We start from the raw sequence: 25,956 nt of genomic DNA, 5'->3' as shown, positions 1-25,956 counted from the left end.
GAGTAATGTTTGTAGGGTTGTATTTACCTGGAAAGACTGGAAGGTGTCCTTGGTGACCGTGAAAGTCAATTAAGCGAAGACACTTTCCCATAAAAAGTCACTCTGCTGTCAGTACCAGCTGATTTTGTGCTCCGTTTTGATCCTTTTTTGCACCTTTTCCCTGATTTTTTTTATTAAAAATATTCAGTTTGTAGTCCCATTTATTTTATATTATTCTACAATTCATATTACATTACACACGATGGCACTGAGAATATCACAGGTAAGCCGGGTGTTACGCAATCAATTCTTTTTAAAGAAATTCACGCGAAGTTAATTTTGCCTGCAGTTCCTTCCGTCTGGACGGCGTTTCTTCAGCACTAAGCTCAATGATGTTGTTATCGTGTCAGCCACAAGGACCCCAATGGGAAGCTTTCAGAGTGCCCTTGCACCACTGAGCGCCAGTCAGCTTGGGGCTCAGGCAATTGAGAGCGCCGTGAAGCAAGCTGGCATTGCCAAGGAGGACGTTGGGGAGGTGATAATGGGGAATGTGGTGAGTGCTGGAATGGGGCAGGCACCAGCTAGGCAAGCTGCAATCTTCGCTGGACTTCCCAAGTCAACAATTTGTACGACAGTTAACAAAGTTTGCTCTTCGGGGCTCAAGAGCGTCATGATGGCATCACAGACACTAGCCCTGGGTCAAGCAGATGTCATTGTAGCTGGTGGAATGGAATCAATGTCCAATGTTCCCTTCTACATGAAGAGAGGTAATTAAGTTTACTTTAATAATTCCCTGTCTAGTTAAGAAAAAGCTAAAAAATTATCTCCGGAACCAAAATAAAAAAAATGCATTTGAGTTACATCACTCCAATCTTATCAGTGTTGTTTTGCTAAACTCAAATGCAGGTTTTATCAATTAAGACAAGATGATGAGACACTTAAACTTCAAGTCAAAATTTAAAATATGGGATTGTCTTTTGCAGGTGATACTCCATACGGTGGAATTAAGTTGATCGATGGAATTGTTCATGATGGTCTCTGGGACGTTTACAATCAATTCCACATGGGCAACTGTGCGGAGAATACAGCCAAGAAAATGGGTATCACACGTCAGGATCAGGATGCATATGCCATCAATAGCTACAAGCGTAGTGCAAATGCGTGGAGCAGTAAAATTTTGGATGCTGAAATTACTCCAGTTAAAGTGCCACAAAAGAAAGGAAAAGAGCCACTGGTGGTAACTGAGGATGAAGAATACCGCAGAGTAAATTTCGATAAGTTTGGAAAATTAGCTACTGTATTTCAAAGGGATGGAGGTACTGTCACCGCAGGAAATGCTTCAACACTCAACGATGGAGGATCAGCTCTAGTCCTCATGACTTCTGCTGCAGCTGAAAAGTTCAAGTGCAAACCCCTGGCAAGGATTGTCGGCTATCAAGATGCTGAAACTGATCCAATTGACTTTCCGATCGCTCCAGCACTTGCAATACCCAAACTTTTGGCAAAGTGTGGAATTAACAAGGATGATGTAGCCATGTGGGAGATAAATGAGGCCTTTTCCGTTGTTGTTCTTGCCAATATCCAAAAGCTCAACATTGATCCCGAAAAGGTGAACGTTCACGGTGGTGCTGTGTCCCTTGGGCATCCAATTGGAATGTCTGGTGCGAGGATTGTCACCCACCTTGCGCATACTCTCAAGCCTGGACAAATTGGATGTGCTTCAATCTGCAACGGTGGCGGTGGAGCTTCTTCCCTACTTGTTGAGAAGCTGTAAGCAAGCAACCTTCTTCCTTTTCGGCTCAATTTATCCAGAAATTTGTGCATTTAAATTCCTCCCAAAATCAATGGGTGGATTAATATTGTTAACAAAAGTTTTTTTTTCATAAAGAAATGATAATTTCACTAAAGAATGTTTTTTTTCGGGAATATCTCTTATGTTTTCAGGCACAGCAAACCTACAGGAAAGCCCATAGTTACACTTTATTCAACTAAAGAATGCACTTTATGCCATGAAGTCATTGAAGATCTGACACCATTTAGAGAAATGATTGAGCTGGAAGTTGTGGATATTAGTCAAAAGGAAAATGTGAAATTTCTTAGGCTTTATCGGTACGATATTCCGGTAATTTTTCTCAATGGACAGTTTGTGAGTGAACACAGATTGAATTTAGATATCTTCCGGAGGAGGCTTCAAGAAATTCTCAATGAAGAATAATTTAATTCTTAAGGAATTACATTTAATTTTGAGCTGTAAGTATTTTTAATAAAATATGAATGACATTTTTTTAAACTTCCCTTAATCACCCTGAAGATGTAAGGATGGCAGGATAGGAAACAGAAATCTATGCAAGAGGATGTTGAATAGAATAAATCCTAAGAATGACTTAAAAGAATATTGAAATCTTTTTCTAACGGTTGACTTTACTTTTCTAATATTTGACGTTTTTTTTCTTTTCTATTAAAATAATTATTTAACTACTTTTTAAATCATGTTTTTTTGCAAATTCTTAACTTATTTTTAATTTACTTTTATCGACTGCCTTATTTAAAGGAGAGTGCATTTATTCCTCTTTATGCTCTTGCAAAAGTCACTTTTCTTCTACACTCCCCATACTCACGAGTAGGACTTTATTTTTACCTGAAATCCATGCTGTAAAAGGTAGACGAGGTATTAGGTAAATGAAGGTCTTGAGAGGTAATAATGATTTAGTATGGTTTCTTGTATAAAGTAGGTACATACAATTAGAATTTAGTATTGAATAGGGAAAACAGTTGGTTAAATTAAAAAACCATAAAAAATAAATATTTTTAACTATTTTTAAAAGGTTTTAGAGTTTAATTTTTATACAAAAATCAATCTTCATTATCTTTGAGCTCTTTGAGGAAGCAAAAAAATAAATTATACAGAAAGTCTTTCAATATAAAGTCTTCATCATTATTTAATTATTACATGTAAACGTGTGAAAAAATTCAAGACAATGTGTTCTTAAAATATTTTTAAAGAAAATCTAACTTTGGCATGGTTATCTTTATCATTATCTATAGGTATCTGCTCTCTTCTCTTTAGGAAAAATGAATTCGTTACCTGTCGCTCGTATGATCCGAAGCCAGAGCCATGAGAGAGGGTGTAGTCGACCCAACATTACATTAGCAATGCTGAGTGCCTTTTAGTTTGATTCTGCCTGCGGACCGGCTAACACATAAATTTCATTGTGCTCCACAAGGTTTTGGATTTTTTTCACAAGAAGAATTCGTGAAGATTTGTCAAAAGGGTCAAAAGAAATTGAAAACGTGGTATTTTTTCCCGGAAATATTACAGGGAAAGCAAGGAAATTCAGGAGTGATTTTTAGCTGCGTTTTTATCCCCACTGGCTCATCAAGTGAAAATTTTAATTAATAAAAGATCTAATAAGAAGCAGGAATTTCAGCATTAAGGATAATTCAGCAGGAAGTTGTATTATCGTGATAAGAAAATGGCCAGTACTCTTGTGGTTTCATCGCCCAATGTTAAGTACACTGAGGACTTTATTGAAGCATCTTACGAATACAGTAGTACTACTGTAAATCGCCTTGCGGATGGAACACTCAAGGTAAGATTTTTATTTAATTCTTGTTAATTTGTACTATTAAATATCCCATTGAAGCCGAGTAAATCCTCAAAAATTGCTTAAAGTTTCACAGTGAACTTATTTTGATCAAATATAGTTTTATCGATTTATTGCAAAAGACGAGAACGCACCATAGAATGTTCCATGTGAGTGGCATTTGGGATGTGTTAGTAGCATATCTCAGAAAAGATGGATAGAGAGGATAAAAATTAAAAAGGGATATTGAGGAATTATAAAACCCAATTTAACTTTTAAGAAAACAACTGAATTTAAAAATTGTTTGTGCATCAAATTATGAGTCCTAGAGTTCTTCTTTTATGTATACCGTAATATTGAGTTAAGTTTTAAAATATCTCAAAAATAATTTATTTTAACTCCTGCTTGAAACTTTAAGAATGAGAATCTTTGTCTCGAAAACGAGCGTATTGGCCTATAAATTCGAGTAAAGCACTTTTTTTTGGTTAAAGCTTGTTTTCAAAGTTAACGAAAGGATTATCAATGATCGACTTGGGGCGTTAAACTTCTTCCGTTAGCATGAAAATACTCAAAAAAAAATTGGCAACCCTTCATTATTAGTTGATGTTCCTTTGCATCTAGTCTTTTAATTTATTTTAACTCTTTGAAAATTATTTTAAAGAAAAAATAGGTTTGCATTAATCAAGTAAAGCATAAATAATTTTTCTTCAACTAGATTTAGATCATAGTTGGTAATCTTCCAGATTTAGAAATTTTTAATTGTGTCTCTGTAACTAACTAGCTTCGTCTTCTCGAATCTTCCGTTCATGAGAATTTTATTTTTTATTATATAGAATTGCATTTGCAAAAGGACGCGTGCGCGGTTTCCATAGCCGGCGACGAATAGCTAAAATCTTTCTAGAACATTTTCCCATGTCCGCCGGCGGAAGTGTACATATATAGGTATCCTGACGGAAATCCTCTCGCTCTCTTACAATATAATTTTCTCTTCAACCTTGAACTTGAATTCTTTCTGCATCTTCCCGTGCCATGAAAACTTCTCTCCGCCACATCACCAATCTCTCTCATAGAGAACATTGCCCGATATCAGGTGATGAAATATTTTGGAGTCATTGCTACCGCAAGAAATATCACCTGATTTCTTTTTTTTTTTTGTTGTAAAAATCATGATTTTGCATTTTTGCCCTGTGAGTCAAACAATTAGAACAAATATATCATGTAGCTGAGAGCTCAAGAGCTTCCGAAGTAATCTTCCGAGCTATACCAGAAGCACATTGTTCCCACAGTTTGAAAATCGATTTTCTTTCGAAGCTATTTTTAGATGAGCGCACGAGAACTCATTCTGGACAGCATTTCCTCCATGTGGACATATCCCATGCAAAGTCATATAAATCGATGGAAATTGTTGTGTAATAGATAAATATATACATACACAATATGCTTGGAAAAGCAAAGTGTCGGCGCATTTATGAATGGTTTATCATGCGAAAATGTGATAAAATTCTCACGAAAGGAATTGTCAAGTTCATGAGGAACAGAGTAGAATATTCAAGAAGTGTATAGATGAAAAAGAACTTTGAGATTTCAAGATTTATTTTTCCTGAAAATCGTATTGTTAGGATTCAGCTTCGACCGTTTTTAAATATCTCATTGCATTAAAATATACCAAATGCATGATCAGATCATGACGTCATAGTTTGCATTTTTGCCGGCTTTTCTCATGCCAGTGGAAAATAAATAAAATTGGAAATATGTATCTTTAAATATTTTCTATTCTTTTTTATTCTTTTCTTTTTTTTTGAGTTTTCGAAAATGATTAATATTTTCATTCTCGTTGATCATTTTTTTTAAAATTTCATTTCAGTTGTATTAAAATAAAATTCGAGTCATATTTCCCATAACTAAACCCAATCAAAAGACTTCTACAGACTATAGCAAAATAATTACATGAGTTTCAACTTAAAAAAAGAAATCGGATATACTCTTTAAAAATGCAAAGATAAAGATATATAAACTGCAAAGATAAAAATTAAATATAGCATGGATGGAACAGTATAAAGCGAAAGAACGGTAAGTAAAACTTACGGGCTGTGATTCTTTCTTTGTCAGTGAAATGTGAAGATGGCAGAAAATTGAGGATGGGCAAATTTTGAGGAGAGACTTACTCGCGAGCCGAATCACAGCCAACGCGCAGAAATTTTAAAGAAATCCTTAATCGTGGCGGGCGTTGGCTGTGATTCGGCTCACGAGTAAGTCTCTCCTCAAAATTTGCCCATCCTCAATTTTCTGCCATCTTCACATTTCACTGACAAAGAAAGAATCACAGCCCGTAAGTTTTACTTACCGTTCTTTCGCTTTATACTGTTCCATCCATGCTATATTTAATTTTTATCTTTGCAGTTTATATATCTTTATCTTTGCATTTTTATATGTATATATAATGTATATATCTATGCATTTATATATATTTTACTTTACTTTTATATGTGTATATATAAAACGCCCAGCTTCGCGGGGCGCTAGACTTGAACAACTCAAGATATGACATGTTAACTTTAAAACGCGATATCTCCGGAACGGCTACATAGATTTTCTTCATTTTTGGCAAGATGAAAGATATTATAGTCAACTATAACATACCAAAATATGAAGCAATTTTATAAAGCGGTGCTCGAGATATTCATCGAAAACTCATCGAAAATTTTGTTTTCGATTTTAGCGCCACTTGCGGTCATTTTTTGAACTTGCAATGTTCCGAGCAGTTGTAGGGCTCGTTAATATCTTTCATTTGAGTCCGAGTTGATCAAAATCGGTCAAGCCGTTTTCGAGTTATAGTCGATATTCGATGAAAAGTTGTGGCGGCCATATTGGCTAAACGGCTTGGCCGATTTTCGAAAATGTGATATCGTTGGAAAGGTCTTGATGGCCCCTATAACATATAAAAATTTCAGCCCTCTAGCTATAATAACGGCTGAGATATAGCGAAAACAAAATTTTGAGGTTATTCAAAATGGCGGACGGGGGGGTGGGGGGGTGGATTTGACATCATAATCGGATGTCTTCCACCCGATATATGAACTTTGCCGTTGACCGCAAGTCTCTATCTATTATCGTTCTCTTGCAATATTGCGTTATATTCCGGCCGGACGGACGGCCGGACGGACGGACGGCCGGAAAGATTTTTGGCGCATACGTTTTTTGGAATGTGGGGACTCTAATTCGTGCTCATCCCGAGTTTGAGCCCGATCTGACGACTTTGCATTTTTGAGTGTACACAGAAGCTGTGCTTCTTTGAAGAAAGAATCACAGCTAAAAAATTAAGGGAAATGCGATAAAATGCTGTTGTGGGGTATTTGTATAGCGCGCGTTTGTATTTCTAAATTTTTTGTTGTTAGTGTGATTAGATAAGAGTCTGTCCGGTTGATTACCTTCTCAGACGAGAAGAAAAAGAGAAAGAAAAAAAATCAAAGAGCTACATATCTGAGAAAAGAATTTGTCAAGAGATAAAGAGACCGCAAGACCGGCTTTTGCCACGTGCTTCCTGTCGCACACGAGTTTTGTCTCTATGCCATGATATCGTTTCCATAATAGGGTGAGATAACGTTAAAATGGTTAAAACATAACTTATCTTTAAGTAGCTTTGATTAATTATTGCAATTTGAGAAAGGAGTTTACTCATTTTTATCAGTTTAGCGTCTTTAAATCCAATACCTGACTAATAATCCTAAATTAAAAAGAAAAGTGTCATGATATAGCTGTTGCCACAACTAATCTTAACATCGAAAACTACAGAGAATCTGAATTTCAAATTATTTTTCTTTATTTTAGGTAGAGCCTCAGGTGACAAGCCTTAAGATTCAGACGGAACGCAAGGTGCCACGTCTGGGACTTATGCTCGTCGGTTGGGGTGGAAATAATGGATCCACGTTAACAGCAGCACTTGAGGCAAACCGTAGGCATCTTGTATGGCGTACAAAGGATGGTAAGCAAGAGGCAAATTGGTTTGGATCCATCACGCAATCTTCAACGATTCTCCTTGGCACCGATCAATATGGGCAGGATACGTACATTCCTATGAATCAAATCATTCCCATGGTAAATCCAGATGATATTGTCATCGATGGATGGGATATAAGTTCAATGAATCTCGGTGATGCAATGAAAAGGGCAAAAGTGCTAGATGTGGCCCTACAGGATCAGGTATACAAGCAGCTTTGCTTGTTAAAGCCACGTCCTGCTATTTATGATCCCGATTTTATTGCCGCAAATCAATCTGAACGAGCGGACAATGTTATCGAAGGTACGCGGTATGAGCAGTATCAGCGTGTCCGTCAAGATATTCGGGATTTTAGACATTCCACCGGTGTTGAGGAAGTCATTGTGCTGTGGACAGCCAATACTGAGCGTTTCTGTGACGTTACTCAGGGGCTCAATAGTACAGCTGATGAACTCGAAAGGAGTGTCAAAGCAAATCGCTCCGAAATATCTCCATCAACGATTTTTGCAATGGCCAGCATTGCTGAAGGGTAAGAAAACCCACACTATTTTTCATTTTGAAATTGTTTCTTGAATTCTAGCAATTTTTTTTTGTAATATGTAGGTGTACATACATAAATGGATCTCCACAGAATACTTTTGTTCCGGGAGTTCTGGAGCTAGCTGAACGGCATGGAGTTTTCATCGCGGGAGATGACTTCAAGTCTGGTCAAACAAAACTGAAATCTGTTCTTGTGGATTTTCTCGTGGGTGCGGGAATCAAGCCCGTCTCGATTGTAAGCTACAACCACCTCGGAAACAACGATGGTTACAATCTCTCAGCACCGAAGCAATTTCGCTCAAAAGAGATCTCAAAAAGTAATGTTGTCGATGACATGGTATCTTCGAATTCAATCCTATACGGTGAAGGAGAGCATCCCGATCATACTGTCGTCATAAAGTACGTCCCCTACGTTGGGGACAGCAAGCGTGCCATGGATGAGTACACCAGTCAAATTATGATGGGTGGTCATAACACATTGGTCATTCACAATACCTGCGAGGATAGCCTCCTGGCAGCACCACTTATCCTCGATCTTGTTATCTTGGCTGAACTCTGCTCTCGTATCAAGGTGAGTTTTACTCTTTTTTTTTTATTTAATAAGTCTCTCAAGGAAATAAGAGCATTGCAGTAACGTAGCAATTGTTATATTTTGTTTCAGGTCAAAAAAGATGAACCGAATGCCCATTTTGTGCCCTTCAGGAATGTTTTGTCACTCCTGAGCTACCTCTGTAAGGCTCCTCTTGTGCCTCACGGCACCCCAGTGATCAATTCGCTATTCAGGCAGAGAGCTGCCATTGAAAACATTCTAAGAGCATGTGTTGCACTACCACCCAACTCACATATGAGTCTCGAACACAGAGTAAGTGAAATTTATGTTTTTTTTTTCTTCTTCGTAGGAGTGAACGCGCATATTCGGACTTTAAAGCTTCAATTTTTTTTTATATTGCAAAATTATTCAATCAATTTTATTTACAAAGACATCTCTTTAATTTTAGTCTACTCTTTTAATTTCAGTTTAATTTGGAGAACAACGCCGAACCACCGCGAAAAAAGTTAAAGGCTACAAATGGAATTACAAATAATGGGACAAAGAATTAATTTTTTCTTAACTTCACATGAGAAAAAGCAAAATAACGTGAAAAATTTATTATTTTTGACAAATTTTCCTCGTAAAGAAAAGTATTTCTGTTTATTTTATACCACATGATTTTCTTTAAAAAAAATTATATTGGGGAAGTGGTATTGCTGAAATTATTAGGAATATAAAATAATTTGGGATCATTGAGATAGTTTAAACTTTGTATTCTCATATGTGTTTCTAATTTCAATCTATACGAGAGATGAGTACTCAGCAATATTATTTCTTATTCATTTATAAATTCTTTTAAGTTTATACTTACATACATATATGCAGGTATATCGTGGATCTTACACATTTTTTCATTTATTTTTTATATTTACTAAAAATGGGCCTTATTCAGCGACCAAGAAACCCTTGAAATTCGCTTGAAATCTTGAAATTACAGTACAAAATTTAAAGATTTCAATGGTTTCTTGGTCGCTGAATTAGGCCCAATATTTGTATTAATTATAGAATTTTTTTCTTGTAATATCCATCGATAGTAATTTTCAATGAAAAAAAAACATTCAAAATTCAGTAAAATTCATTTTTGATTGAGAATGTATTGGGGAATAAATTTTTATGACGACTCTTTTGAGAACAAAAATTATACCATTTGTATATACTATGAATATTACTACGTAAAAAATATACATAATAATCCGTAGTAGTGGGTAATGAATTTTTATGATAACAAATAGCGTCAAATTGATTGAGAAAGAGACACAGAATTCATTTAAATCAGCAACATTATGTATTTCCATGGTACCTACCTTGTGCATGAATTCACAAGTTTTATGGAGCTTTTGATTTTTTTCTACCCTTAGAAGACGAAAAAACATACGAAAAGGTAATAAAATTGTTTAAAAAAGAAATAATTTGTAGTTTTGAGTAAGAAAACTATTTCACTGAGGTCCCAAAGTAAACACATAAATGCACGTAACGAATTGTATGAAAATGCTCTCAATAAAGCTGCATGATAAGACGTTGGCAAGTAACTACGTATGCGGCATTTAATAAAATTGTTTATAGGATTTTGTGAAAAGAAACTCAAGTTTACAGAATCTGTAAATGAGATTTTCTCCAAAAATGCCATATCTTACTTACCTGCATATATGTTTACTTTGAGCCCCAGTGTAATTTTATCACTGATGTAAAACCATTATTTTGAAGATTTAGTCAATAAAAATAATAAATGAGAATAAATATGAAATTCTTTTAATCAAAAGTCCGCTGTGTCACATCTATTTAGCTCGCATCATTAACCACTTTCCTCAGAAGATAAAACAACTTTAATATCAGAGTAAAAATGCATTTATTTTATTCTCTTTTCAGCTATAATTATGAAATTTTCGCATTATGTATCAAATTTTGATTGATATAATAAAATTGAAATGGGGGGAGGATAAAATAGGTAACCTACCTACCTATCTATAAAAATTGGAAAATATATTTTTTAATTTATCGCTAAAGCTAAAAAAAAATGTCAAACTTTGGTTGTAAAACCTAAAAAAAACGCGCATAATTGCGAGATTATTCTCTTTTTTTATCATCTAAAGAAGAGCTTTTTATAGAAATATTTTGTTCTTTATAATGTATGTATGTATAATAGTAAAAAATACGTTAAGAAAAAAATAATACATGGTGAATGTGCTGGAGAAGGCACATGCGGGGCTCTCTTCACAAATTTTATGTTAATATTGTGGAATTTTTAGAAATGATCAACTTTTACGGAAACTGTGTGAGCTGCTGTTGTTGTGGGCAGATCAATGTTGTCCCAATTTGTGTTGAGATGCTTCTCGCTGTCGGTCGCTTTGAGGGCCAATCCCAAAGATGCTGTACGGCCGGCGCAATGGGGTATGTTGAGAGTGACAGGCACGAGAAATTCCAACCCTTGGGGGCCACACATCACCAGTGGCGATAGCATCGTCTCACCTTTAGGTGTCAGAAATAAAGAAAACCAAAATGTTAGGATCTTTTGTAGTTACTGTACATTAATTGATATTAATTGGTTGGAAAAATATACATTTTTTAATCAACTTTTAACAAGATAATTGGAATATTTTTAATAAAATTTAATTTTTTATTTTTGGATTTTTGAGTGCTAATGAAATAAGCAAAAATGTGGATTAATTTTGAAATTAACCGGAAAGTGAGATCACAAAGTGTAATTAAATAAAAACGCGTAATTAGAACTTATTTTATAGTATTCTTTAATTTTTTCAATGCGAAGTTAACATGGAGTTCAATAATATTACGTAAATTAACATAAATATTTTACATAATTTGACATATTGTACAACCCAACATACCTATGATTTTTTTTTTATTGTGCAGTAATTTAATCACACAATAATATGAAAGAACAAAACGTAAAAGTAATGAGACACGATAGGAGAAAATTTTAATTCCTGATCTTCTTAAAAGAGACATAAAATCTGTACTCTATTCAAACCTACTTTGCACTGAAGCCGTACCTTAAAAAAATAATTCGAGCCACATCTTTACAAATTTTAAAATATATTTTAAAATGATTAAGAGCTCTTTAATTGGTTGATAAGTCTAAGAAAAATGTTTTCATTGGCCACCAAACTTCATCTACGTCATAACTTTGTGGAGTATCAGTGCAAAGTTTTTTTAAAAAGATAATACAGCAAAAATATCGTTCATTTCAGCTAAAAATGTACTTCCTTTTGTCTTACGTTTACATAAAGTTTAAGACCTTTCTTTCTATATTTAAACATGCTATTAGGTCAAGAAAATAGTTTTTTTTTTACTGCAATGTTAATTCAAATATAGCGTATTATATAACCATGTACCTATCATGCAAAAGCACACAATTCACACAAATTTCGTGCTAGACACATCACAACACAAAAAAACGTTCACGCGTGAATTCAATGCCACACACTTAAAGAAATCTTTACCATTTTCCATGTCCAACGGTGGTCCACCTACGCATTCACTCATTCTCGGGTCCGTGACTGTAAAGTAGATTTCTTGTTGTTTCCCCTGCGGTATGGCACCCTTAGGAATTTCCAATGAAACATTCCACACCGGATCCACGAGTGTTCCCCCATTTGTATCAAAGATACCCCTTGTTGTTTGCGGTTGCCTCGCTTTAGTACCAGCAACCCCCAGGGAACCAGTACTATCGTATGGTGTACTTGAGGCATTTGGTGGTCCAATTGTACTTGGAAGCGATGGGAGACTAACTTGGGATGTGTATTGTGTCTCAATGGACGTACGACTGGTATATTGTGCCGGTGGATTTTTAGCCTCTGATGCTGTTCTTTTGATAATACTGGATAAATGGGATGTTCGTGGTGCTGGACGGGGACTCATAGCCATCACAGTATCGTTATTTAGATCAAATGCCGCCACCACAGTTGAACCACCTGTACTATGGGATGCATCCTCATTCGATAGGGATTCCCCACCTTCGGCTTCTTCACGATGAGCGAAAGAAACTGTTGTTTGATGAGTTCCATGCTGCTCATCAATGCCCTCCGGGATCATTTGGCATCGTTCTTCCTTTCTCGAAACATAAATTGGTTCCGCCATGGATTCCATTGCTTCCCTACGACTCTGATAGATATGATCTCGTAGCTGTGAACGTGTTCTAAAGTTATTTCCCCGGAGATCACGTGATCCCATATGTGAGCCAGCAGCTGATGATGATGAATCACTCGGTGGCTCTGATGTTGCCCTTTCAATTTCAATTCGCCCTTGCTGGATTCTTTCTTGCATTTCCTTTTTGCTCTGATACAGGTGATCACGGTGCAAATCTCGCCGTGTTGGATAACCCCGATTGGGTTCCAGCATATATGAACCACCACGACTCTGATATATACCCTCATCATCATTCTCTTGTGCTTCCTTTCGCATCATAAGTGAGCGATTCCGACGAAAGGGGATTGCCGATGCGGGTCTATCGGCAAAACTGTGCCTTCTAAGAATACCCCTCGGGGGCATTCTCTGTTCAAAATCAATTAGAGCCCTATTGGCGTAAAGTGGATCCGGATGGTATTCCTTTGCCCTCTCGTACAGAGCCTCATATTGCAATTCCTGATACGCACCCACGGAATAGGGGTTCCATTCCATCGGTGGTCTCTGATACATTCTCGGTTCCATCATTGAGTGCTGCCTACGTACACTCCTCGAGGATTTCTTCTCACTATCAGCCACAGAACTCACTTGACGCCTCAGGGGACGTGTAGTTCGGAGAAAGGCATTTTTTATGGTGGTTAAGAGTTTCTTTTTTGGCTTAACCGGCGGCGGAAGTGGTGGTGGTGTATTAGTGGCCATATAGACTCGTTGCTGCTGATACAGGTGCTGCTCATTGAGGGCATTCACGAATGAATCCACAGTGCTGGGTGGATGCCAAGCGTTATCCATTAATTCTCTTGTGTATATGAGGATAAAAATGGGGGTGGATTTTTTTGTTTAAATTAAAAGGTAGCATAGAGTTCAGAAATTAATACATTTTTAAATGATTTTATTAAAAAAAATATTCTTTAAAATTTTTTTAAAAAAAAAGGCTAACAATTTTTGGATCCTGATTATGACTTTTTCTAACAAAATTTATTAATTTGATTTTTTTGGATTTTAAAAAATATTATAATACATATATACTTTAAAAAGGAATTTATAACTCGTGATAAGGATCCTGGTGAGATGTGTTTTGTCAGGGAATAAATTCCTCATGCACTAACTTTATTTTTTCTCTTGAAATAAAAATTGTAGACAAATGTAATTAAATAAAATTGTATATAACCTAATACAAAAATTATATATATTTATCATGGCCAGAAAAATGATGGCATTATAATTCACGCACCACACTCACACATTTGCCCACCACCAACAATGTAGTAATTAATAACAAAAATAATGAACTGGAAAAAAATAAGTGTTCATTGCTGCGAAAAGAAAAAATGATTTTAAAATGTCTTCCAATTGAACCACGTGAATAATAAATAGAATAACATTAAGGAAAAAATTGGAAATCTCTATAGAAAAAAAAAACTAAAAAAAAGTCTGTAATCAAATAAAAAAAACACTTTTTGGGAAAATCTCTCTCTTCTTTTAAATAATCCCAAAATAAGGAAAATACAAAATAAATAAAATAAAAGAAAAATTATGTTAGTGATCTAAAGCAAAAAATCTGAGTGTTGTGCGCATAAAGTTAGTGCATTTGATGTAGAAAATTTCCTTTTAAACGAATTTAATAATTTTTTTCCCAGCTTTATCTTTACCTTTTAACAAAATTTTTACTGCTAAGAAAATTTCTGCTCAAATTAACACTTTATTGCGCACAAATGATGGCGAAAAAAGTGTTAATGGTATCTTTTTTTTGCAAATATTACATAACTAACTGATGCTTTAGAATGTTATAAGAAAATTATTGTATCACGTGTACTTTTCTTACCTGAGATTGTGATGATGGCTCGCAGTGCTTATTTGGGGCTTTCTATACAACTCAAAAGCCGAACCCCGTTGTTCTCGACTCCCAGCTAAATCTAATGTATTTCTCTCTGGTGGTTGATGGGGGAGGTTTCCTAAAAAGAATAGAATAATTATATTTTACAAAAAAAAGGAAATCTACAAAATTAATTACGAAATATCTAGAATCTCTAGAATCGTATCTTTTTAGCACGACTTTATGTCTATATAAGAGGACGAAGGAATTATATTTAATGCATTTTTTTATATTATTTACCGAATCCAGGAGATCTATGCATGTATTGACCATTGTAGAGATGATTTCCGCCAAAACCATTGCTCCCCATACCCTCCCGTGGTCCAAAAGGCGATTGGGGTGTGTTGAAGTGTCCACTCGATCCTGGATACTGAGCACCATAGTTAATTGGTGGCGGACCCGAATTCATTGGCGATGTCGGGGGATTCTGACCGTGAAAATGCGAAGGTGTTGGATAGAATCCATATCCATTCGGAGAACGATGCATCATTGAATCCTTAATGAAATTAAAACGTTTTAAAAATAAAGTTTAAAGGCATTGAAAATTAAGGAATCACTCACCCCATTTTCCCATTGATTCCCTCCGGATCCACCTCCTTGTATTGGTGGTCGATAATTTTTAGGTTTTGGTGGTGGAACTGGTTTGAAAGGCACTCCAGGTGGGGGCGGTTGTCCACCCATAGGTCCAGTCTTCGTTGTTTTCGAGTAGTCAGCTTGTGTGGCGGAGTTATTGCGACTAGCGGACAAAACAAAAAAGGTGAGGGATTGTACAACACATAAATAGATCTACAACAGAGGTTTTGTGGTAAGGAAAAGGATTTAAAGGTTTCTTTTTCTACACAAGAGTATTTAAGCGAATTTGCGGCATCATTTTTAGCATTTCGTGACGAAAACTGCAAAAAGTTTTCTCTTAATTTTTTAGTTTTTACGTCTATAGAGGGGTAGTACAGCCAAACTACCCCAACTTGTTAGATTTGGAAAAATGTCATAAGAAATATATATTTTACCTGTACTTTCCGTAGTCTGTCTTTGTTTCAAATGGCAACTTTCGTGGACTTCCATCGAGGGGTAAATTTGTAGGACGCTGAGGCAGAGAAACTCCCCCAATGGGGCCACGTTCTCCACGCATGGCATCATGGCCACTGGGTATATTGCGATCACCTCCATGGAAGCCACCACGGGCAGGACTACTCTGCCTATTGAGATCATTGGCACCTGACGAAAGACTTCTGCTCAGTTCGTGAACAGTTGATCTTGAGAATTCATGTGCTGAGTTCCTTTGGTACTCAGTACCAGGCGTTGAGGGGGTTCTCCCACTGTGAGATCAATTTTGAAAAAAAAGAAAATAATAAAATAAAAGAAAAATTAGATCTTTAAAATTTAGACATACTTTGCATTGGGCACTGATTTGAGATCATCGGGAGCATTAGGTCCCAAACGAATATTTTGAGCCGCCATTTGAGCTGTATTGTAGGAATCATAGCTTGAGACACTATCGTACGATCCATTATTGATCTTCCCTCCATGTGGTACAGTTTGTCTCTCAAGCGATGCCTGTTGGGAGCTTCCCCCATTAAGTCTCTTATCTACAGCATTAAGAAGTTGATTCCTGGTTGCATATTCATCCCCGGGATCACCATCATTTTTAGGTGTTGCAAATAGTCTTTCCTGTGCTGATCGGCTGAGTGTTGAAATGCTATGGATACTGGAATTTTTAGCTGTTCGCTCTGGTGATGCTACATTGCCCGGTGGTTTTGATGCTCTATCCACACGTGGTGGTAAATCTGGAGCTGCACCGTAGATTTGTCCCTGAACGGGCGGAGGAAGCCTTGAGGCTGTAGCATATGTTAAATTGTTATCTAGGCCCGCCTGAGTCATGTTCTGCGATGGATATGGATATTTTGATTCCATTGTAGGTCTTCTAGCTGTTGGGGAGGCGTGATCATAGTGATTCTAATCAAGAAAAAATAATAATTGGGTAAGATATTAATTTCACAAAACATAATCAATTTTATAAAATTAGCATATAGTATATCACCAATTTCAGTATAATGCAATGAAATTAATTTAAAAAAAATAATGAGAAAACTTGTTAATATTTCCATGGAATTTTATATAGGATCCTAATTCCTATTCTCTTTTGATTCTTTTCAATCTCCGTTTTTTCTTCAATTGAGAAGAACTTTTTTTTGTTAAAAACAATTTATTTAAAGATCATTTTCCTCCTTCCATGGAAATTTGTATGTATAATATCACACAGAGAAGCAAGCAAAATAAAATCCAGTTGAAGCACAACAAAAAGTTAATTAAAGATGGTAGAAGCTTACCGTATATGGCGGTGGCATGCCGTCACCCAAATTCATCTCTCTATCCCTATCCAAATTATCCTGGTTAGTGGCAATCGATGGATCTGAGCTTGATTTGACGAGATGTGGCAAATTGCCCAGTGATAGTGATGTCGATGGCCCTGGGCTCAATTCTAAATCGGATTCAGGACTCGATGCATACGAGAGGCGGGATGTTGTCATTGGGAAAAGGAAATCATCGGATAAGGATTCAACGGGCTAAAATGACGCGCGTTTTTTCCCGCAATATTGAGCATGGCCGCGTTGTTGCAAAACACACACAGACACACACATTAGGAAATCACGCAAGATCATTGCCAGTAAAGAAAGACATGATCATGATCGTTGATTAGGATTTATAAAAAAAATATATGTAAAAGCAACGATGATTTTTTTGGAGGTGTTGTTTGTGTTTTTATGTGTAGAATAGGGCGGCAAAAATAGAAAAAGAAGAGAAAAAAACAAACTGTTAGAATTTTTATATAAAAAGAAAATCCTTTTTTTTTTCAAAGAATTATTTAAGAAAAAAAAAACAAAACACAATTTATTCGAGAGGTAGATAGTTAGTTTAGAGATTTGTAAATTTTACTTTAAAGACTAACTTGTTTTTTTTTTATACGAATTTTTGAGACTTTTAAGTCAGAGATCAAACATAAACTCTTTTGCGACTAATTAATGAATTTTAGAGAATGCTAACGAGGAACTTTAAATAAAAATCCTCTAATAGGGCCTATACGAAAGATCTACATATATTTTACATGAATTAATAATTTAATTTTATGTGAATTTTTTTTTCAATCGGAAGGCAGTTATAGGCGAATAAAAGAACACACAATTCATACTTTTAGTATAAAGCATAAGTTCTTCAATTCAAAGAAATTATTTTTAATATCTGAGTCTGTATATGACTTAATTGTCAGGAAGGGTTAATAGTTGTAAATTAATTTAGAATAATTTGTAGTGTATGTATTAATTATTCGAGAACGATACAAAATTAGGAGGTCTCTCCTATTATTTTAATTTATTTGAGAAATATGAATATTTCACTAGTATGAAGGTACAATTAAATGTATGTACAAAATAATAACGTAGGTAGGTACCTTTTAGTTTAAAATAATAGAGATTTTTTTTGTAATTCTTTAGCTATAGATAAGAGGGCATAAATCATGCATAGTGTTCATAATGATCATCACACGCATTGCTGTCGGCAAATGGGAAGCTACATTCATCGCTATTCCGGAGATCATCTGGGGTCCACCGACTCAGCGGGAGACTTCTCTCATCGAGTCCATTGAGACTTCTGAATGGTGGTGATCTCCGGAATGTATTGAGAGCAGTTGGGGAATCACAAAAGATGTGGGTGGGAATAGATGTAGCATGCTGCTGATTGATATTTCGAATGGGTACGATTTGATATGATGGCATTTGACAAATAGCAGGAAGAGAGTAGCGATCTGTTTGATGTGCAAGACAGCAGCAGGAATAATTGCACGTGGAATAAGGGAGGAAGATATCCTGATGCTTTATGTGGGTGTTTTGGGGGGTAATGTATTGTATAGAGAAGAATAAGAAAAACAAATAGGTATAGATTAATTCTTTCCCTCTCAAGTTAACATTATTTTTAAAAGCACCTTGAAATATTTTTTTAAAGCTTCCATAGATTTGCGAATCCCTTATGATTAGACACAGATAGAAAATTTTATTTTTTTTAAATAAAATTAAAAAATGGAAGTTTTTCTTTAAATATGAAAATCTTATTGTTTTTTTTATCTGTGCCTTTTGGTATCTTCCTTCACCAACCATTTCCCAGGAAAATCTTCCACCAAATATCCGAATAAACTCACCTTGGATTCTGACATCCATACAGCTCCACTCTGTTGCTGATCAATCACATCTCGTAGTTTCCTATACCACGTTTCAGCATCATTAAGTGGGATTGTAGTGCTGAAAGCATGAGCCCAGACCTTCTCTAATTTTTGACATTGCTCTAAGAGTTTCTTGGAGCTTTTATGTGCAGACTTGGGTAGTCCTCTGCGTAGTTGCTTGATCGTGTGCTTCGAGTCTGCTTTCAGGAAAATAACGATGGGATAGAATTGGGCATAGTTGAGTCGATCAACAGCATTTGGGGTAATATCGAGCAGTGCGTGCTTCCCACGATCCATTATGTCTCGAATATTGGATAGTCGTACAATGCCACACTTTGTTGAGCCACCCCCTTTGTTGCTATCATTCTGAAGAGGGGCTGTAAATTTATCTGGAAAATCCTTAATCATGCGCTCGCGCGCAATATCAGCCACTGGCCCAAAAAGGCATACCGGGCGCACAAAACCCGGATGGCGCAATACAACTCGCTCATAGGCGGGAAATTTGGAGATTGAATCGGAAAAGACAACATCTTCCCAATTTTCTCTAGACAGAGACTTGGAGCGTCGGTGTGTACTTCGGCGACGCTTGAAAAAACTCCCGCGGGATTCTGCGGCATTCATTTCCTTCTTAGATGCATTGAATTGTGCTGTTGCAAGTTCTTCGGCACGCGATTTATTGGGTATCACACCTCGTTGCATCTCTTGGTGCCCTCGACCAATTCGTAGTACTTGCCACGATCCTACAACACCATTGTGGAGTGTATCAATCACCCGAAAGACATCCCCAGCACGGAAAGACATCTCCCCTTTTGATGGGGTGTCACAGTGAAAATGTGTTTTAATGTGGAAAGAATCTCCACGTTGATTCGCCACAACTGTGTCATATTCCTCACGGCAGTGTTGCACTATTAGATCTATCCGATCTTGTAGACTAAGGAGGAACAGTACAGCTTCCTCACGTGTGACTCCGTGCATGTCCATATCGTTAACTTTGAGAATTTTATCTCCAGGTGTTAAGCCCTATGGAGGAAAATTAATATGTGTTACATATGCTCAAAATATTGGATTTATTTAAATTAAAAATGAGCATTAAATCGTCACAATGACACCAAATAGTTACCTGCAAAGACGCAGGACTCCCAGGCTGAACGGCTGTTACGAATATTCCCGCCTCATTGCCACCAGTTAGACGAATCCCTACGGAACCTTCCTTTTGGAAGGATATAAAACGCGGCTCTCCAGATGGTTTTGCCCGCTGTAGTGGATCATCCTCGTACAGTTGCCTACGGGAGCTGTAGAAGTCATCAGCTCGCGGTGGTGGTGGTCTTACGGGCTCCTCAACACCACTTCTGGATCTCGAGTGCGAAGGTGGAGTACTCGGGCGATCTAGTTGACTCAGAGATACATCCATTAGTGGTCCTCGAGATCGTCCGCGTGGTGTTAGATTGCTCTTATCATCTGCCAAAGCAGCCAATGCCGGTCTCGTTGGTGGCTGCACGTAGAGATTTTGTGCTGAATATGAAGCACCACCAGGGAGGAATGCTTCATCAATATTGCTACAATTGCTAATCTGTGCCGTATGCGAATACGCAGGGCTCTGCATCCCTGAACTCGTTGCAGCATTATTGGCAACATCACGGAGTACAACAATATTAAGTCGTTCCTTGCATCCATCTATGATTTTTTTCGCTTCCTTAAGGCTCATTGAATCATTGCAGTTGGTATTGTGAAGTCGCGTTACGGTGTCACCTTCCTGTAGATGGTACCCATTTGCTGCCAATTGATCGCGCGCCTTTGAGGAGATTTCCTGCAAAAGGAAAATCACGCGATTTTATAGTTCGTTTTGCTCTGTGAATCACGATTTTCACTTCTTTTTAAACAGCACATTTAATGCAATTTGTGCAATTAATTTGCTAAAGTATTTCATCCATTAAAAGTTTTATCAATTTTATCAATTTTTCTTTAATTTTTGTACCCTTTGAGCGACACTTAAGGTACGACAGAAAGTTTTTTATAAAAGTTGCCCATCTATAATTTTATATATCTTGTGTTTTAGTCAAAAGAAAATTATGGTCGTGAATGAGTTAAAAAGTTAACTAATTGGAGCAATTATACATTAATTTCAACACAAATCGGAAGTATTGTGATCGGTTTTACTACAACTTCAAGCAGAAAGATTACAAAAAAAACTGATAAAAATTGTTTCAAAAGAAGGGAAAGCGAAAGCAAATTATATGTAAATAAGTTTCAATAGCCGGAAGTTTGTGATTATAGAATAATCTTTGGTATTTCTCTGATTGCCTTATGATAAGGTATGATGAGTTTTTCGTACCTTTATAAATAGCCTGCATCCTAGTGTTATTCCAAACTCTTCTTTTTTGCTATTCTTCGACAAAGAAACCTTGATTGTTTGCTGAGACGACGAATTTGGTCCTGTTAAACCAGTTGAACTTAAACTCAACGAATGTTGGTGATTTGATGGTGACCCCAGAAGATTGAGATTTGCTACACGTCTCTTAACAACTAGTGTAACTGTATTTCCGCTATCTCTTAGCACCTGGACAGCCGTAGCATATTCTACATTTTCAAGGCTCACTCCATTGACTGAAATTATCCTATCATTAACCCTGAAAGGTAATGCAGAACATATTAAATTTCTCGTAAGAAGTCGGTGGGGTTGTAGAGTTATTAAGCTTTCAGTACTTACTGGAGTCTCTCTTCAGCTGGTCCTCCTTTGAGAACATCACTCACGGCTATTGAGGGGTCTCCATTTGCAAAATGAGGATTATCTCTGCCGCCTGATACTGCAATTCCAAAGCCATATCCTGGAACTCGAGTCACAGTCACAGTGTGATATTCCCAGGATGACCTTTCGCCCTAAGAGTAAAAGAAAGAGGAACGTTGTTACAGAAAACAGAACTGAACATCTATCATGGTTTGAAGTTTTTTTTTAATTGAATTAAAAAAGGAAAGATCGCGTTTTTAAATAGTTTGAAATATAATATATAGTATCGTATCAATCTTAATTAGAATACAAATTACATCCGTTGAATAGTTCATTGCTGACACACTGGTGTTATCAATCTCTCATCTTTTGAGAATTTTAATTGAATTAGTGTGGAGATGATTTAAAACGGGAACTTTCAGCGGAAAATCTGGACTAAATGTGCGTGGCTCTGTGCCAAAAATGGAAATTTTCCAGAAGGTGCTAAAAAGTGAAAATTAATAATGCAAGAGGTGCAAGAGTGGGTGTTTGAATATCAATCATCGTATACAATTTTTTTATGGACACCGTACACACCTTTTCTCAGTTTCTTACTGTAGAAGTATACTTAACAAAAAGGCAACAACACGATGAAAATGTGTCACGATACACACTGATGGGTGAAAAATGAATTATTCGAGTAATACCCAGACATGGAACATTGTATTTATATTCTCCAAACTATATATGGAGCACCTCATGATTTTTTCACTTGAAATAATTAGGGACAATTTAAAAATACATTTCTTAAGAAATATGTAAGGGATTGTTCAACAATTATGGAATGTTAAAAAATTTAAATATGTATCGAAGACATAAATAATTATTTCCAAGAGAAACAAAATTTTAAAAGGTATTTTTAAGAACTCAAAAATCTTATATCGATCTAAGACACGTTATGTACATCACAAGAAAATCCTTATAACTTTTTGATTTCAAGACCAGCATTAGTGGTTCTGTTTAAAATCGATTAAATATTTTAGAAATGGTAGAAAATGGGTTATATATGAAGAAATTCCTATGAAATGTATGAAATGTTTCATGGCACAATTTGGAAAGAACAGGAGTGAATTCCTTAGATTAGATTATGTCAATTCTGACTGTGGGATATTTCAAAATACGTACATATACCCATCAGAAAACCAACATTGCGGCCTTATGTAATTCAATTCATAATACAAAAACTCCTCTATAAAGTGTACACAAGTTGCGGAGCACATGAATGAAATCCCTTCATGATTTCATGTTCCCTTTTACTAAAGCACACATAAAAGAAAAAGTTGAGACGGTTTTCTCAAACTTGGTGGGGCCCCACGGCATTCTTGGGATTTGATGAAGCAAAATGTGTGCAAACACACATCGTGTTATTTAATGTACATAAAGTATGTATACTGAAAATCGTCATTGAAGATATAGGCATATTTTATTTATTATGCTGTATGTATAATACAAGAAAACTTTGTTTTTTTACATGACAAAATTATTATTTCAAGAAGAGATATCTCGTAATATTTACCAAAATATTATTCATATGAAATTCGTAGAATTTCATTTTTTATTAAATTCACTTTGATCAAACATCGACAGCAGCACTCATATGATGGTCACAGAATCTTTGTGGAATTATATTTTTGCATTTTAAATTTCACTGTTTTCATGAACCTCTTTCACTGTAATCAAAAAAACTCTCATACTTAAGGATACCAAACTGAAGATCATTTTTGGTATTGCACAATATTGTACAACTTTATGCAGTGCAATATTATATTATTTCGAATTTTTTTTTTGCAAAGATGAGATCACTAGGAAGAAGAAAAAATATAAGTGATCCTCTAAAACTTTCTTCACTACTCAAATTTTTTCTGCATTGATTTGGCGTTAAAATCACCGAAAAACTTTCCAAAATGCATTTTTTTTCAACTTAATGGAAACAGTATTATATCTATCTAGGAGACCGACACCCCGGCCCATTCTCTGGGAATCACAGATACAGACTGATGCCGCCAACGTAGCCCGAAGAGATCGCTTCGTTGTGTCGTAAAACAAACTCCAAGAGAGTCAAAAAGCATAAGCAACTGAAGAGGGAAAATTGTGTGTGTACATTGAGTATGTGAGGCAAAGAAGAGAGAAAATACTGACGATAGAAAAGAAGAAAAAACACATTACACAATGAAGTGGAATACATGTGGACAAAAAACTCTCTCTCGATCTGCTACCATTTTAAAAGAAACAAATATCACACGTTTGAAGTGTAGAAGTATTTTTTATTCTAACGAAATGCAACATGAATTAGATTCTATACTATAGTTGTGAAAATTAGAAAGTGGGAAGACGAAACTCCCTTTCATCTCTTGATAATTACTTAAGTTATTTCAACGTGGCATACCAAACTTTGAATTTAATGATGAGACCAGATTTTTAAAAATTTTAGTCAATTTTTATCCAAAATTGATTGAAGACAAACGTATTCTTTTGTAAATTGGTTAATCGTTGTATGTATAGTCAACATTACACACTTAAATTTTTCACCGTAAATTTTACGGAATGGGCATTCTACGGTATTTCTGCACGCGTCTTAGTTAAAATTCTTTAACTAAAATTTTAGTTAAATGAATTTAACAGAGAAATACGAGAAAACCGAAATATTTTAGTTTTTTTAACGAAATCTTAGTTAATTTTTCTATGATGTCTCCGTATATTTTAACAAAAATCTTAGTAATTTTTACGGTAACGAAAAAAATTTAAGCGATTTTTTTTAGTAATTTTAACTAAAATGTTTTAGTAATTTAAACTATTTTTTTAGTAATTTTAACTAAAATAAAACAATTTAAACGGTTTTTTTTTTGTTTTTTCTTTTTATTAAAATTCTATATAAAAAAAAAATATAAAAATCATGGGGAAATTCTGAATGAGCAAGAACTCCTCGGTGGGTACAAGTTGACTCCCTGATGGAGCGAAAACTTCCACAAAGGCACAAGAACTTCTCGGTGCGTACGAATTGGCTCCCGGACGGAGCGAAAACTTCCACAAAGGCACAAGAACTCTTCTGCGCGTACGAATTGGCTCCCGGACGGGGCGAAAACTTCCACAAAGGCACAAGAACTTCTCGGTGCGTACGAATTGGCTCCCGGACGGGGCGAAAACTTCCACAAACAAGGCACAAGAACTCCTCGGTGCGTACGAGTTGATTCCCTGATGAATGATGTGGGAAATCTCGGTGCTTTAGCGTTCACGCAATTCCCTGTCGGTGAATAATGTTGTCATTTAGATTGAATTTATAAAGAAAATAAATTAAATATGACATACCTTGTTTGCCGGAACCTCTGAATGCGCAAGAACTCCTCGGTGCGCACGAATTGGTTCCCGGACGGAGCGAAAACTTCCAAAAAGAAGGCACAAGAACTCCTCTGTGCGTACGAGTTGATTCCCTGATGAATGATGTGGAAAAACTCGGTGGTTTAGCGCTCACGCAATTCCTTGTCGGAGAGAAATGTTGTCTTTTAGATTGAATTTATAAAGAAAATAAATTAAATATGACATACCTTGTTTGCCGGAACCTCTGAATGCGCAAGAACTCCTCGGTGCGTACGAATTGGCTCCTGGACGGAGCGAAAACTTCCAAAAAGAAGGCACAAGAACTCCTCTGTGCGTACAAATTGGCTCCTGGACGCCGAAAACTTCCACAAACAAAGGCACAACTCCTCGGTGCGTACAAATTGGCTCCCGGACGGGTCGAAAACTTCCACAAACAAAGGCACAACTCCTCGGTGCGTACGAATTGACTCCTGGACGCCGAAAACTTCCACAAACAAAACACAAGAACTCCTCGTTGCGTATAAGATGACTTTCTGATTAATTATGTGGGAAATTCCCTGAAAATTCTGATGAAAACTTTGGCAATAATGCTCACAACTTCACTGCTTGACATCAACTGACGGCGTTTCTACAGGAACAAATTCAAAAACCGTTTTTTTTAACGAATATTTTAGGTAATTTTACTAAAATTTTAGTGAATTTTCATCGAAAAAGACTAAAATTTAGTTTTATTTTACTAAATTTCTACGTAATGATTAAAAGACTAAGAAATTTAGGTTTTTTTACTAAAAAAAAAATTAACTATATTGATTTCGTAAAAAAAACCGAATGAATTATTTAATTTAACTAAAACTTTTGAAAATTTTCTGGTTTTCCGTTTAAAAAAGACAAATTTTCCCGTAAATGTACATTTACGGTGAATTTACCAGCAAATTAACTAAAATTATTTTTAGTGTGTATAT

At 36.0% G+C, this 25,956-nt stretch overlaps 3 protein-coding genes across 12 annotated transcripts in view; 2 read left to right on the top strand and 1 right to left on the bottom strand.

The window, feature by feature from the left end:
* The first annotated feature begins 50 nt into the window (after window positions 1–50).
* On the top strand, window positions 51–2,369 carry LOC129796523 (acetyl-CoA acetyltransferase, mitochondrial). 2 transcript variants are annotated; one of them, XM_055838542.1, is made up of 4 exons: window positions 69–262; window positions 329–746; window positions 963–1,749; window positions 1,924–2,369. In XM_055838542.1, the coding sequence occupies exons 1-4, from the start codon at window positions 242–244 to the stop codon at window positions 2,192–2,194; spliced, it is 1,497 nt and encodes a 498-aa protein (XP_055694517.1). In that variant the 5' UTR covers window positions 69–241; the 3' UTR covers window positions 2,195–2,369. The 2 variants fall into 2 exon arrangements, with proteins under 2 accessions (XP_055694518.1, XP_055694517.1); XM_055838543.1 differs by lacking the exon at window positions 1,924–2,369 and having other exon boundaries at window positions 51–262; window positions 963–1,886.
* A 784-nt stretch (window positions 2,370–3,153) lies between these two features.
* On the top strand, window positions 3,154–10,429 carry LOC129796522 (inositol-3-phosphate synthase). Of its 2 annotated transcripts, XM_055838541.1 has the most exons (5): window positions 3,154–3,569; window positions 7,392–8,089; window positions 8,164–8,671; window positions 8,762–8,962; window positions 9,118–10,429. In XM_055838541.1, the coding sequence occupies exons 1-5, from the start codon at window positions 3,453–3,455 to the stop codon at window positions 9,199–9,201; spliced, it is 1,608 nt and encodes a 535-aa protein (XP_055694516.1). In that variant the 5' UTR covers window positions 3,154–3,452; the 3' UTR covers window positions 9,202–10,429. The 2 variants fall into 2 exon arrangements, with proteins under 2 accessions (XP_055694516.1, XP_055694515.1); XM_055838540.1 differs by having other exon boundaries at window positions 8,762–10,429.
* Window positions 10,430–10,521: 92 nt separating this feature from the next.
* LOC129796521 (tight junction protein ZO-1) overlaps window positions 10,522–25,956 on the bottom strand; it is a 40,081-nt gene continuing 24,646 nt past the window's right edge. For 4 of the 8 annotated variants that reach the window (XM_055838531.1, XM_055838533.1, XM_055838534.1 and 1 more), the window contains 12 exons: window positions 21,623–21,792; window positions 21,248–21,542; window positions 20,036–20,722; window positions 18,895–19,935; window positions 17,033–17,269; window positions 16,096–16,658; window positions 15,713–16,021; window positions 15,267–15,441; window positions 14,946–15,201; window positions 14,655–14,784; window positions 12,151–13,628; window positions 10,522–11,158 (listed from right to left, as the gene is read on the bottom strand). In XM_055838531.1, coding sequence (XP_055694506.1) covers window positions 10,935–11,158; window positions 12,151–13,628; window positions 14,655–14,784; window positions 14,946–15,201; window positions 15,267–15,441; window positions 15,713–16,021; window positions 16,096–16,658; window positions 17,033–17,269; window positions 18,895–19,935; window positions 20,036–20,722; window positions 21,248–21,542; window positions 21,623–21,792 — 5,565 coding nt within the window. In that variant the 3' untranslated portion in view covers window positions 10,522–10,934. Of the gene's footprint in view, window positions 11,159–12,150; window positions 13,629–14,654; window positions 14,785–14,945; window positions 15,202–15,266; window positions 15,442–15,712; window positions 16,022–16,095; window positions 16,659–17,032; window positions 17,270–18,894; window positions 19,936–20,035; window positions 20,723–21,247; window positions 21,543–21,622; window positions 21,793–23,195; window positions 23,676–25,956 lie in introns of those variants that run through there. The other 4 variants (XM_055838536.1, XM_055838532.1, XM_055838539.1 and 1 more) reach the window with 4 other exon arrangements.

This window comes from Lutzomyia longipalpis, chromosome 4 (genome assembly GCF_024334085.1).
Source record: "Lutzomyia longipalpis isolate SR_M1_2022 chromosome 4, ASM2433408v1".
In the NCBI taxonomy this organism is placed as follows: Eukaryota; Metazoa; Arthropoda; class Insecta; order Diptera; family Psychodidae; genus Lutzomyia; species Lutzomyia longipalpis.
The sequence above is the reverse complement of the archived record's forward strand: the minus strand, read 5'-3'. Positions and strand labels throughout refer to the sequence as shown.